The sequence below is a fragment of the Dendropsophus ebraccatus genome, chromosome 4 (assembly GCF_027789765.1).
Source record: "Dendropsophus ebraccatus isolate aDenEbr1 chromosome 4, aDenEbr1.pat, whole genome shotgun sequence".
NCBI classification, from domain to species: Eukaryota; Metazoa; Chordata; class Amphibia; order Anura; family Hylidae; genus Dendropsophus; species Dendropsophus ebraccatus.
The window spans coordinates 102083299-102097810 of NC_091457.1; the positions used below are offsets into that span (position 1 = coordinate 102083299).

General features: G+C 44.5%; 1 protein-coding gene across 3 annotated transcripts in view; it reads left to right on the forward strand.

Moving 5' to 3' along the window:
- Positions 1–936: 936 nt before the first annotated feature.
- Positions 937–14512, forward strand: part of RNF123 (ring finger protein 123) — a 38549-nt gene continuing 24973 nt past the window's right edge. The window contains exons 1-10 of one of the 3 annotated variants that reach the window (XM_069966502.1): positions 937–955; positions 7636–7724; positions 9030–9114; positions 12721–12797; positions 13179–13282; positions 13361–13415; positions 13787–13872; positions 13962–14048; positions 14135–14202; positions 14280–14405. In XM_069966502.1, coding sequence (XP_069822603.1) covers positions 7640–7724; positions 9030–9114; positions 12721–12797; positions 13179–13282; positions 13361–13415; positions 13787–13872; positions 13962–14048; positions 14135–14202; positions 14280–14405 — 773 coding nt within the window. In that variant the 5' untranslated portion in view covers positions 937–955; positions 7636–7639. Of the gene's footprint in view, positions 956–7167; positions 7265–7635; positions 7725–9029; positions 9115–12720; positions 12798–13178; positions 13283–13360; positions 13416–13786; positions 13873–13961; positions 14049–14134; positions 14203–14279; positions 14406–14512 lie in introns of those variants that run through there. The other 2 variants (XM_069966500.1, XM_069966501.1) reach the window with 2 other exon arrangements.

Below are 14512 nucleotides of genomic sequence, written 5' to 3' on the forward strand. Positions count from 1 at the left end.
TACCACCATACTGTGACTGGATAACACCATCATATCAGACCTGACCAATACTGCCATACTGTGACTGGATAACACCGCTATACCAGACCTGACCAATACCACCATACCGTGACTGGATAACACCGCCACACCAGACCTGACCAATACCGCCATACTGTGACTGGATGACACCCCCATACCAGACATGACCAATACCGACACACTGTGACTGAATAACACTGCCACACGGGTAAATACAACCCTGCAGGTATACAGGACACTACAGGTATACAGGACCCCAAAACTATACACTACAAGTGCACGGGACCTCCACAAAACTATATACTACAGGTATACAGGACCCCAAACTTTACACTACAGGTATACAGGACCCCAAAACTATATACTACAGGTATACAGGACCTCCACCAACTATATACTTCAGGTATACAGGACCTCCACCAACTATATACTACAGGTTAACAGGACCCCAAACTATACACTACAGGTATACAGGACCCCAAAACTATACACTACAGGTATACAGGAACTCCACCAACTATATACTACAGGTATATAGGACCCCAAACTATACACTACAGGTATACAGCACCCCAAATATACTACAGGTATACAGGAACTCCACCAGCTATATACTACAGGTATATAGGACCCCAAACTATACACTACAGGTATACAGGACCTCCACCAACTCTATACTATAGTTATACAGAACCCATTAAACTATTTACTACAGGTATACAGGACCCCCCAACTATATACTACAGGTATACAAGACCTCCACCAATTATACACTACAGGTATCCAGGACCCTCAAACTATAAACTACAGGTATACAAGACCTCCACCAACTATACATTACAGGTATACAGCACCAACTATATACTACAGGTATACAGGACCCCCAAACTATACAGTACAGGTATACAGGACCGTCACCAACTGTACACTGCAGGTATACAGGACCTCCCTCAACTATACACTATAGGTATACAGCCCCCCAACTATGCACTACAGATATGCGAGACCCCTAAAAACTATAAATTGTGGGTATACAGAACCCCTCCAACTACAGGTATACACTAATTCCACTGATTAACTCAGATGAAACAATACCTTTAGCTTGGCCTCCTGGGCACCTTAGAACAAATCTAATTAACACACTGACACTTTAAACCCAGGCAGCGCCGGGTACATTTTCTAGTTGTACATAATTGTGGACTGTGCACAGAACGCATGAATGACCCCATATACTCTATCTATGCTAAGGAACCATACGTTGTACATTGTACACATCAGTTGGAGGACTATCTCGTTTTTTCAGCTGAGGTTTGCTAGACAAAATTATAAGTATTGAATCCATATTTGTGGATCTGCAAACAAAAGGGAAATGTGTTTACATAAAAATGAAATGATTGTAATGATGCCACAACCTGGAGTTGCCAGGTAAACGATACGCAAATATGGTTAGCATACAGAGTCTGTATGCCGTTCTCATTTTTTTGAGGACCCATTGACATAGACCCATTTGTTGAACAAATACAGTTAGCATAAGTGCATAAGCTATTTTTATGTGTGCAGACTGGACTTTCAAGAGCTAAAACAACAGGGGATGTGAAATAAGATTAAATTTTAAATGCTAACGTGTTGTCCCTTATTCAGTTTCTATGCAAGTAAAGCTTAGATAGAAGATGGCAAAAATGAAAAAAGATGGCAAAAAATGTAACAAAGTAAAGGATACAAATTCCAGAAGTCAATCTTTTCATTAGTATGCATAGACTTTATTCCGTATCGGTGGCAATGCAGGGAAGGGATGGGGTATGGTGCAGAACGTGTCTCCTAAGGCTACAGCCATTTCAGGCGTTAAGCCCTTCTTCCGACCAGGGGTGTGCAGAATGCCTAAAACAGCCGTAGCCTCAGGAAACGTGTCCTGCAACCTAACCCTTCCTATCCCTGCATTGCAAAGGATAAAGAATAAAGTCTATTACTACTAATGAAGAGTGGTGAATGCTGGATTTTGTCTCCTCTACTTTGTTACAATAATAGGGTATTCTAGTTCCTGTGTGCTAGCAGGACAAAAGGAATATTTAATAGTACAGGCTAATTAATACAGGTGTAAGCACCTACTCCTAGGCAATATAAACAATATATGGTGATTACTTCCCTTCAACAGTGAGTTAACTATAACATACAAGAAAACATAATAAGGGCAGGAAGCTTGTGCTGCTGATGGACTAAGGGAAAAATCATTAGCATTTCATATGCAATATTCCCATACGTCCAATCAACGGCAGAACAGGGATTTACCACATAAACCCCCTATGGGAGAGCATCATGCATTACTGAACTGAGTACAGAACTAGGAAAGGATTCCTCCACAGAAATTAAGGATCTGATCCAATAGTGAAGAAAAACGGTCCTAGGAGTTGACTAAGAAGCAGACTGACAGATCTATTCTAAAGATCTGTCTGACCGAGTAGTTGCCACAGCCTGAGTAGAGTAGGCCCTGGTAAATTCCAGAAGTTCTTGATTCTAAAGTCTATAGCAAATATAGCCTAAGGGGAAGGTGCTTACTCCTGTAGTAAAGTTTCACTGTCGTTATAATTTTCAAAATCTAAATCAACCTTAGATGTGATATAAAGAAATTTTTTTTTTTTTTTAGTTGTCATGGAAAACACGGCACAGGGCGCCAGGAGACTAAGGGACATGGGTCGCTGGGACAAAGGCGCCAGAGGGACATTGAGCATACCCCGGGGCAGAAGGGAACACTGCCACACTGTGAGACTGGCAATAGTATTTTCCCAGTGGAAGAGGATACCAGCACCACAACTGTGCCAGAGGCAGCAGCTGCTGGGCACACAGTTGCCTTGGTCACACACTTTGGTCCTCAGTTGCAGAGTCCAGTGCCCAGTCCTGCCATCATCCTCTCCAGCAGCCACCACACAGTTCTGGGAGTTACAGCGGGTCGTGATGTCACAATTTTAGCAGGACTACAAGACTTAATGCACTAGTAAGCGCAGGGAAAAGAGCACTTCATGTGCATCTCCTGTAATAAGTTTCTATTGGTAATTTGTATATCTTGGGGGGGGGGGGCAATACAATACTTTATTAAAAATGTTGGCTGAATTTCTCCTTTAAATATTCCTTTTATCCTGCTAGCACACAGAGGCAGGAATACCCAATATTGTGCCACTGACAGGGCCAAGGAAAAGCATGTTTGCAATTTGCAATGGTTGGGAAAAGAAGACAATAATTAATGTAAAGTGTAAACTTGCTTTATATCACATCACCTGTTGATTTAGATTTTGAAAGTTACAATAACAGTGACAGTCTAAAATATATGGAGCATGGAAAAACCTGTTGTGTGCATTGCTCTATAGAGATCAATAGGTTATATACTGTCTGTAATAACTAACAGTATACTGATAAAAATATACAATTATGTGAAGGAGGCCTCATATAGATTTACGCTGAAACTGATCCACAAGATCAGTTGCTCACTTGATTTGATGCTGCGCTTCAGGGTCACATGTATAATTTCCACACATCGGAGGTCCAACCGTAAAAGGCCAAGTGTCTCAAATAGTGGCCAATACAGCGTAAGGCTGGGTTCACACAAAGTATATTTCAGTCAGTATTGTGGTCCTCATATTGCAACCAAAACCAGGAGTGGATTGAAAACACAGAAAGGATCTGCTCACACAATGTTGAAATTGAGTGGATGGCCGCCATTTAATGGCAAATATTTGCTGTTATTTAAAATAATAATATTATTGACATAATGGCAGTTATTTACCGTTATATGGTGGCCATTCACTCAATTTCAACAGTTTGTGAACAGATTCGTTTTCAATCCACTCCTGGTTGACTGAAATATACTGTGTGTGAATCCAGCCTATGTCTCAATACTGTCCAAAATGTATCCTGATGTATACTGTGCTACAGCCATAGGATTCAGCTGCCTACTCGTCTCTGCATAGGCTAAGTTCACGTTAAGTTTTATGGGGGCCCCTAACCTGTAGTGATTGACAACTGGGTGGAGCTACTTTCTTAACCCCTTAACGACTGCGGGCGTATATTTACGCCCTGCGGTCGGTAAGGACGTTTAGAGCGGGGCCGCGCGGCGGCCGCGCTCTGAACCGCGGCGGTCCCGGGTGCCGCTTGTAGCCCGGGACCGCAGGTATTAGCGGGCACAGTCCGATCGCCGTGCCCGCTAATACAGTAATCGGATGCAGCTGTCAAAGTTGACAGCTGCATCCGATTACCGGACGCAGCGTCATCCCTGGTGTCTAGTGGGGAGATCGCTCCTCCGGGATGTTATCCCGGAGGAGCGATCTCCGTAAATGAAGCCGGCCGGGGACCGCTCCAAGATGGCGCCGTCCCCGGCAGCCGCCTTCCGTCAGCCGGAAGTAAACGAGTGCCTATCTCATGGATCTCTGCAGCATATGTATGCTGCAGAGATCTCTATGAGAGATCAGTGCACTTATACTAGAAGTCCCCCAGGGGGGCTTCTAGTATAAGTGTAAAAGTAAAAAAAAAGTGTTGTTATTAATAAAAAGCCCCCTCCCCTAATAAAAGTCTGAACCACCCCCCTTTTCCCAGGTTATTAATAAAAGTAAATAAATAAATAAATAAACAAACAAACATGTTTGGTATCACCGCATGCGTAATCGCCCGAACTATTAATTAATCACATTCCTGATCTCGCACGGTAAACGGCATCAGCGCAAAAAAATCCCAAAGTGCAAAATTGCACATTTTTGGTCGCATCAAATCCAGAAAAATGTTAATAAAAAGCGATCAAAAAGTCGTATATGCGCAATCAAGGTACCGATAGAAAGAACACATCATGGCACAAAAAAATTACACCTCACACAGCCCCATAGACCAAAGGATAAAAGTGCTATAAGCCTGGGAATGGAGCGATTTTAACCCCTAGACGACCCTGGACGTAGGGTTACGTCATGGAAGTCTGTCCCCAGACGACCCATGACGTAACCCTACGTCCTGGGTGTTTCTCCCGCTATGAAGCGCGCTCCAGAGCGGAGCGTGCTTCATAGCAGGTGGGGGCCGGCTGCAAACAGCAGCCGGGACCTCACCGGTAATGACACGCTGCAGCGATCGCGCTGCCGCGTGTCATTAACCCCTTAAACGCCGCGCGACCATGGCGTTTAAGTGTAAGTGACAGGGGGAGTCCCTTGTCACTTACCGATCGGGACCCCCGCAGTGTGACTGCGGGGGTCCCGATCGTTGAAACGGACTGCCGGAGGTCTCTTACCTGCCTCCATGCGGTCCGATCGGCGATCTGCTACACTGAGCCTGCACAGGCAGGCTCAATGAGCAGATCGCCGATAACACTGATCAATGCTATGTCTATGGCATAGCAATGGTCAGTGTAAAAATCAAACTAGTGTATGTACAAGTCCCCCAAAGGGACTTCAAATGTGTAAAAAAAAAAAAAGTTCAAAACACTATTACACTACCCCAAAACCCCTCCCCCAATAAAAGTCTAAATCACCCCCCTTTCCCATTATATAAATAAAACATATAAAAATAAATAAATAGATAAACATATAATATACCAAAGTGTGCGTAATTGTCCGATCTATTAAAATATAACAAGCGTCATTGTGATCGGTAAACGGCGTACACGAAAAGAGGGGAAAAAGTGCGCAGATTACCGATTTTATGTTACATTATATATTTAAAAAAATCAATAAAAAGTGATCAAAACGTCCGATCTTCACAAATATGGTATTAATAAAAACTAGAGATCATGGCGGAAATGACACCCCATACAGCCCCGTAGGTGAAAAAATAAAACCGTTATAAGCGTCACAATAGGCCCATTTTATTAATATTTAATTGCCAAAAAAAAGGATTTCATAAAAAAAAAAAATACATATATAACATTGGAGAATCTGTGTAACCTGCATATGGTTGTGTTCGGACTGACCTATAGAATAATAGTATCATGTCGCTGTTACCATATAGTGCATTACGTAGACACAGGAACCCCCCAAACATTACCATATTGCATTCTTTTTTATGATTTCACCTATTTATATCTTCATAAATAATATATTTGGGATTCCATCATACATGTTATGGTAAAATGAATGACGCCATTACAAAGTACAACTATTCCTGTAAAAAAACAAGCACTTACATGGCTTGTAGATAGAAAACTGAGAGTGCTAGAGCTCTTAGAAGGGGAGGAGGGAAAAACGAAAACACTAAGATCAAAATTTGCACGGTCCACTGGGTCATTTTGGGCCTGGTCCTCAAAGGGTTAAGGAACGTATATTTGTAAACAATGGTTTTATTTTTTTACAGGCCATCAGATACAAGAAAAGTTATACATGTTATATATCGTTTTAATCGTAACGACTTGTGAAACATATATAACAAGTCAGTTTTACCCCAGGGCGAACGGCGTAAAAACACATATCCACTAAAAACACAAAATGTGGGTTTTTTTTTCAATTTCACCACACATTGAATTTTTTCCTGCTTTTGCAGTCTACTTTCAGCAAAAATTCAGCCTGTCATTGCAAAGTACAATTAGTGGCGCAAAAAATAAGGGCTCATGTGGGTTTCTAGGTGAAAAAATGCAACTGCTATGGCCTTTTATGCACAAGGAGGAAAAAACGAAAACGCAAAAATCAAAATTGCCCCGGTCCTTAAGGGGTTAAAGGAAATATAAGATAAGAAGTGCAAACCAAAGAAGCAGCATTTTGCAAGCTGTGGCTCCCCAGCTACTGTATTAGTACAACTTCCCATGGTTGCTGTAGTCTTTACAGCTGGATTGCTGCAGGATGGGGGGATGACCGCAGTAAAGGAGGTACACAAAGCTGTGACATCTTTTGGGGCGCATAGCCTCCTCACATCTACATATAGCGCAGTGTTCCGACTCATTCAATATGTTCAGGGGTGAATTGGTTGTAGAACTACAAGAACTAGTTTGGAGCCTGTGTATCCACACACCGTACAACCGTCTATATCTACAGCAGCTACGAGCACCTGGCACGGCCCCAACGGGTGAGATGTATGGTGAGAAACGCACAGATACGTTTTTTGTCAAGTGCACAAGATGAATAAAGCTAGTTGAAAAAAAAAATAAAAACATCGAACAGGAAGTGAACGGAGGGGCGGGGATTGGGGAAGGGGGTGGGGTCAGACCTGTCTTGTGGAGAACATAGCGCTGGTTGACCCTGGAGAGGGTGAGTCACCCGGGGGGCGCTGGGCTCTGCTGCCCCTTGTAGTGAGTCGCAGTATATGTGTGTGAGAGCAGCTGCTGCTACATGGTGTCTCCCTCATATTGCGTGCAGCCATTACTGTTCCCTCACACCTGTTACATTGTTCCTCATCACTGTGCATACAGGGGGGTTAGCCATTGCATTGGGGGAGTAGGTAAATAGCATCAGGGGTTGTGACTGGTGCCACTAATGTGCCAGCCACACACAAGTAACAGGGTGTGTGGGAGGGACTGGTGAGGACTGTGCCCTGTCCTATAGAGAGTGTATTAAGGGGCTGTCAGTGTCACATGGGGCAGTTCATGCAGAGACCACTGTCATGTGTGACCCTCTATGCCCCTTGTGTGTCTGCTGATAGTAATGCTGATGTTTTCCTCAGGGTGATGGCTTCCAGGGGCTCTGGGGGGCCATCGCTGACTAGAAGGAATTACCGACTATCCACTGAGCCGGAGAAGACCAAAGTAACAGGTAACGCACACTGTGTGTACAGAATCCTCTGTAAGGGGGGAGCTGTCATTGAACACTGTGACAGGTGCTTCTCAGCATCCAAAGGCTGATATAGTCACTCATGTCATTTGCTGACTGTCAGTGAATATGAACATTTACATAGCTGAGGAGTTGTTACAGTGTATCACATAAACCCGATGAGTCCAGAGCAGAAGATAAATCTATGCTGCTGTTGTGAAAATCTGTCCAGTGAAAATTTTTATTAAAGTATTGTATTGCCCTCTAAAAGTTATACAAATCACCAATATACACTTATTACGGGAAATGCTTATAAAGTGCTTTTTTCCCTGCACTTACCACTGCATCAAGGCTTCACTTCCTGGATAAAATGGTGATGTCACGACCTGACTCCTAGAGCTGTGCGGGCTGTGGCTGCTGGAGAGGATGATGGCAGGGGGATGCTCAGTGTCCTTCCGGTGCCCTGTGTCCCTCTGTGTCCCCCTGCCATCATGTTTCCATAGACAGCAGCCACCATCTGGCTGGTATTGGTGAATATACCACAGAAATGAAGTATGGAAAAGCATAGTAGCATTACTATATTCCATTCCTCTGATCCTTTAAAGTGGTAGTCCTAGTTTGGTACTCGGCTATCTTTGGCAGCACTCCATGTTATGAAGAATGTTAGGGGTTTCCCAGCTGACAGACCTCCTGAAATCTGTGGACAGGGGATAAGAAATTTGAAAAGCCCTTAAAATCAGATATGTCACTCATCATGGGCATCCATCTAAAACAAAGATGGGGAACCTTCAGTCCTCCTTCTAAAACAGAGATGGGGAAACTATAACTCCCATCATGCCTGGACAGCTTTGGGCCAAAGGTTCCCCATCCCTGATCTAACAGAATCCTTAGGAAGCTCCAGTGATGTCGCTGTCTATTTACGGATATTATCGTATATAGCCAGTAACATCTTCAGAGCTTCCATGGGTCTTAACACTCAGAGGGGCTGTGGGGTACATTGTGGAGTACATTGCAACTTTAAATTAGAGTTATATTCAGGAGTCCACTCAATGTTTCTCTTCACCAGAAGGTTTAAAACGCAGTATGAATTGATCCTTACAGCTGAGGGTTTGTTACAGTGTACAAGGGTTGATAAAACTGTGTAAGCAAAATATTAGAGCAGCACAGGTGTATCTCCTGTCCTGGACTCCAGGTTTATACTACTTTCTTGTGTTGCGCGTGGCCCCTGAGATAACTGCTCCTTACAATGCTAGTTCTCATGTTTTCTGTCTAGTGGTCTCTGTGTCCTTGATGTTTCTTTTGTTTCAGGGATTGTAAATGAGAGGCTACTGAGTCAGTACCTGCACAGAATATTCCCGGGCAGTGACAAAGCACAACATGGAGCCACATACAGGTAACTGTACCCACAGCCTAGAAGAACATGAAGTGAATAGAGATTGGTAGCCAGGACACCTGGAACAAATGTTCTGCCACCAGCCTATATCTAAATATTCGGAACAAGGCTGGGTGACTGGTTTACACCTTCCGTCACATCTGAGCACGTACCCTGAGTGCCGCCTTTTCAGCTAAAGTCCCTACACTTTGGGTTACTGGTGGCTAATTGTTTGGCTGACAGGTGCCCTTACCCCAATACAATTGCATGCTCAGATTGGCTGAGCGTACATGTGTTCTCAGGGGGGAGAAAGCTGCCACTAGAAACCCCTAGTAGTGGTTTATCTACCATGACGATTAAAGGTTCAGGTATGTTAAAATTAAACTACTGGATCCTTCTTTTCCGCAACATTTGCTATCAGTTGGGATGCACCTATATACTTATAGTTAGTGGGCATGTACCTGCCAGCTTATCTCCCTGAGAACAAAAGAATATGGCAGTTGAAGTTGAACTTGCCATATTTTTGCTAAGGCCCTATTACACCAAACTATTATTGGCGGTAATTGCCAGATAATTGTTTGTTGTAATCGTTTGCATGTTAAAAGACTGTAATCAGCCAACGTGCACAATGTCAGTGAATTGTGGTTTTTTAACACGGCCTCATGTCAGCGGTGGTCTACTGCACAACGCTGCGTGTAATAGGGAGTGGGGCAGCAGACTGTTGCTGACTTCAGTGGGCTGCCTGGAAGATCCTTAGCTCCCTGCGGCCCCTCCCGCTCACTGTCTGTGCGTGTAATAGCGGGAATGAGGAGGAAGTGAGCACTAACCTGACAGGACTGTGCTGGCTTCCTTCTCAAAGTTGTGCCTTGTTATGGCCTTTACCCCAGACATTATCTGTTAGGGGAAAGATGGAATGCCCCATATATATCAGTCAGCATGTTCAGTGCGCACATGTCTAATATGTATGAAGGCTGAACCTGCCGACCGAGCATGTCTGGTTTCTTTAGTACCTGTCCCAATAAACTGCCCAGCTAAGTTCACGGTAACTGAGGTAAAAAAGGATTGAGGATGATGTTAGATATCATGGTTAGGTGCTGCCCTGCATGAGTGTACAAGGGTCACATACTGGCATTTGCTCCAAATTTAGTTGGCTGATAATTGGTCAGAGTTAGGGGTGTGGTCAGATGATTATTAATATACAGTGGTACCTTGGTTTAAGAGCGTTTTGCAAGAAGAGCCCAGTTTTTCAAAATTGTGACTTGGTTTAAGAGCTTTGCTTTAAAGGGGTACTCTGGCGGGGGGGGGGGATTTTTTTTCCTGGGACCCGCCGCTGGAACCGGGGAGATGAGTGGACGTAGTTTCCCTCAGCCACCTCCTCCCCGGTTCCAGCGGCGGGTCCCGCATCCCTGCGCTCCGGTCCCCGGTTCCCGCCTGCTTCCTGGTGTCTGACGCGGGCCCGAAACGATACGTCTCAGGTCTGCTCAGCAAGTCAGTGACAGAGGTGGGATCTGAGCGGATTTGAAACGGATCCCGCCTCTGTCACTGACTGGCTGAGCGGACCTGAGACGTCAAGTCTCGGGCCCGCGTCAGACACCAGGAAGTGGCTGGGGACCGGAGCGCCACGATGTGGGACCCGCCGCTGGAATTGGGGAGGTGAGTGGACGTCGTTTCCCTCAGCCACCTACTCCCCGCTGGACTACCCCTTTAAGAGCTCCCTGTACTGGGTGCGAGGGTGAGTGGGGGAGGGGTATGGTCTGCATAGTGGGGTCTTCAGCACTGTACTCGGGGGACAGGACTGTGGAGGTAATCTCTTCATAGCTGTAACCCCTCTCTCCCCGGACAGAGAGTGCTGCATGTATGTGCCCACATCTGCCCTGCTCATTCCTTCATGCTCCCTGCAGTCTCTCTCAGCCCCTGTGTTTCCCATCCTCTTTATTCCTGCAATAATGTGCCAGTACTTACTCTCTGCTATACACAGTGCTGCGATAATGTGCCTGCACTTGTACTCAGCTATACACACTGCTGCTATAATTTGCCTGCAATCACACTCAGCCATTCATACTGCTGTATAGAAAAGTTTCTTTCACTGTCCTCCTGCACAGTTCTGTGATTCTCACTTCCTGATTGGTCCATGCTGAACACCCCCCCCCCCCCCCTTCCCTATTGCTGTCATGTGTACTACACAACTGCATTGTGGTGATTTGCATCTCCATTCTCTATCTACAAACTGCTGCTGTGTTATCAGGTTTATGCGGTTACTATACATTATACTCCACATGCTGATTGCTATACTGTACAGGAACTTATAATATCACGTATTCAGCTGTTTCTCATTGTTTGTCTGTCACATCTGTCTACATGTTATTGAGGATAAAAAAAAATCATTATTTTTGTGGTGTGGAACCAATTGTCTGCATATCAGTGATTTCTTATGGGAAAATTTGCTTTGCTTTAAGAGTGGATTTGGATTACAAGCATGGTCCCAGAACAAATTATGCTCTTAATCCAAGGCACCACTGTATACATATAATTCTAGTTATAGCTTTGTATGTTTTACTGATGAACATTTAGATATGTGCCCCTAAAGGGTTTTGCAGTTTTTATGTCATTAACAGAGATGAGCAAACCTCGAGCATGCTCGAGTCGATCCGCACCCGAACGTTCGGCATTTGATTAGCGGTGGCTGCTGAAGTTGGATAAAGCCCTAAGGCTATGTGGAAAACATGGATAAAGTCATTGGCTGTATCCATGTTTTTCAGACAACCTTAGAGCTTTATCCAAGTTCAGCAGCCACCACTAATCAAATGCCGAACGTTCGGGTGCGGATCGACTCGAACCCGGTTCGCTCATCTCTAGTCATTAAAGGTAATTTCTATTGAAGTGAATTTAGCCGAGTTGTAATATCACACACAACCTGGGGACTGGTGTGGCGCTGTTTTAGGAAGAAAGCAACTACGTTTTAGTTTTGTGTGTTTTTTTTTTTTTTTTTAATCCTGGATAAACCTGTGCCCTCCGTCTTGACTCTTGTACTGTTTCCTCATGATGGGGTTCCTTCTTCTTAGGGCTGTGGCCTCATGACTGAATATGAGACGAAGTGTCTTGTATGTTCATAGAGATTGGCAGCTGCTCCACCTGTACTTTATAATCCTATAGCAGTTCTGCTCCCAGGAGAGGATGTTGGCTCCTCTATAAATAACCTACAGTGTCTAATCCTCTACTCCAGTTACAGAAATCTGCTCCTCCCTGTGTCCTCTTAACCCCTTGCTGCCCACAGCCACCTTGTTACCCTCTTCTGTTTTATAAGAATATGCCGACTTGCGAACTACTAGTTCCTTTTTGCATTATATTTAGACTATTTAGACTTGCCACAGAGTTACAGAAAGCTGAACTTTCGGAAGACATATTGTTGTCACCATCTTTTTACACCTAACTTATTTTTATTTTCGGGTAAATGCGCTGTAATAATATCTGAAGCCACTTTCCCTGCCTCGTGTCCAGACAGCCTCCATTTTATAATGTGTCTGGTCTAGTTGCTTCTCAGTCCATTTGAAAGTTATAACATGGCACTCATGAGAGGCACTTCTGTACATAGTACTTACTATGTCTCTTCTCTGGGTCTCCACACAGAAAACCTCTCACTTTCCAGAATCTGGAGGTGCGACTTGAGCGTCTACTGTCCACAGTGGAGACTGAGGAGAATGCAGGTAAGAGCCACAGTCGCACGTCTGGTGTGGGGTATGACTTAACTGGAATCTATGATATAATTGTACAAGACAAACCCATAAATCCTCAGCTCCCTTACTCCTGATACAGGATTAGTCTATTGCTACCGGCATTGGGAACGCAATGAAAACAGGTTTCAAAAAGCGCCAATTAACCTCAAAACTAGCAGCATATATGTGTATGTAAGTTAAGTTCCCTAGCTGTGGCTGCAGGCAGACAAAGGTTATTCTGTAGTTCTATGTCTATGGAGTGTATTGTTCCCTAACCTTAGCCTGACACCTGTTAGTCGGTCAGTCTCCTAGTGCAAAGTTGACATTCTCCAACACTTGATTGGCTGACATGTTTCCCTCTTCTCTCTCCAGCTACAGACCAGATTGTGGACGGGCGTCTCGGACCCTCCACGGTTGTTCTGGATCACACTAGCGGCTTTGAAGGGTTGTTATTAGTTGATGATGATCTTCTGGGGGTGAGTACATGTTTTTTGTCTGCACGTGGATCCCCTCTTCACTGATCTTTGGTGGCTAACATGGTTCTTTGCCTGCAGGTGATTGGACACAGCAACTTCAGCTCCATCAGAGCAACAACCTGTGTTTTTAAGGGTAAGACCTGTGGAAAGAGCAAAGTGTGAAGCAGCTGTTCGTTGTACAGTACACACCAGCTAAGTAAGCTGATTGACTGAAGGGGTTAACGTTTATCTGTTCAATAGACAATTAATTGGATACTACAGAGGTCTGCGGCCTGTGGCTATCCTATAATTGTCATATTACTCCTATTATGTTCTTATAGCCTAAACACCTGAAATACATGCTTGAAACTTCTGGGTAGCCAAAGGTTACAGCTCTCTGTTATACAACTTTATAATATAGGACTGTACTATCTTTTTTTTTGGGGGGGGGAGGGGGGTCCCAGTTATACATGTCGCAAGGTTATGAATTAATTTTCAATCTGCTTATTTTTCTTATATCTTCAGGGAAGTGGCTGTATGAGGTACTGATCTCTTCACAGGGCCTCATGCAGATTGGTTGGTGCACCCTGAGCTGCCGCTTCAACCAGGAGGTAAGCCCCAGATACTGTGCCTCAGTGGTGTCAAGGAAAGTGAGAGTTCTATGTGGGCAGGTGACAATGTTCCTTCTCATATCACACAGGAGGGGGTTGGTGACACACCCGATTCTTATGCCTATGATGGGAACAGGGTCCGAAAATGGAACGTGACTACTACCAACTATGGGAAGGTAAGAGCTTAGAATGTGTGTATATGGAGGTAATAGGGTGCTGCTCAAGCTTGTAATCTGTGTGTGATCCTAATCTGTTTCCTCAGTCCTGGGCGGCCGGGGACATTGTCAGCTGCCTCATAGACCTGGATGAAGGAACCATCTCCTTCTGCCTGTAAGAAGACACCGGTATCTGGTGAGAGCCCCATACTAATGACTGCCCAGCTACTTACCACTCTTCTGTCTTCACAGGAATGGTGTGAGTCTGGGCACTGCTTTCAGTGATATCTCCCGGGGATCTGGCATGGCGTACTTTCCTGCTATCAGCCTTTCTTTCAAGGAGTCTGTAGCATTTAATTTCGGATCCCGTCCTCTACGATATCCTTCACTGTGGATAGTGCAGTTACTTGGACAGTTAGAAAAGTTCCAATAAACTAGGAGTCCTCAAAGAGTCATACTGTAAAATCACCAACAGCTTTCCAATG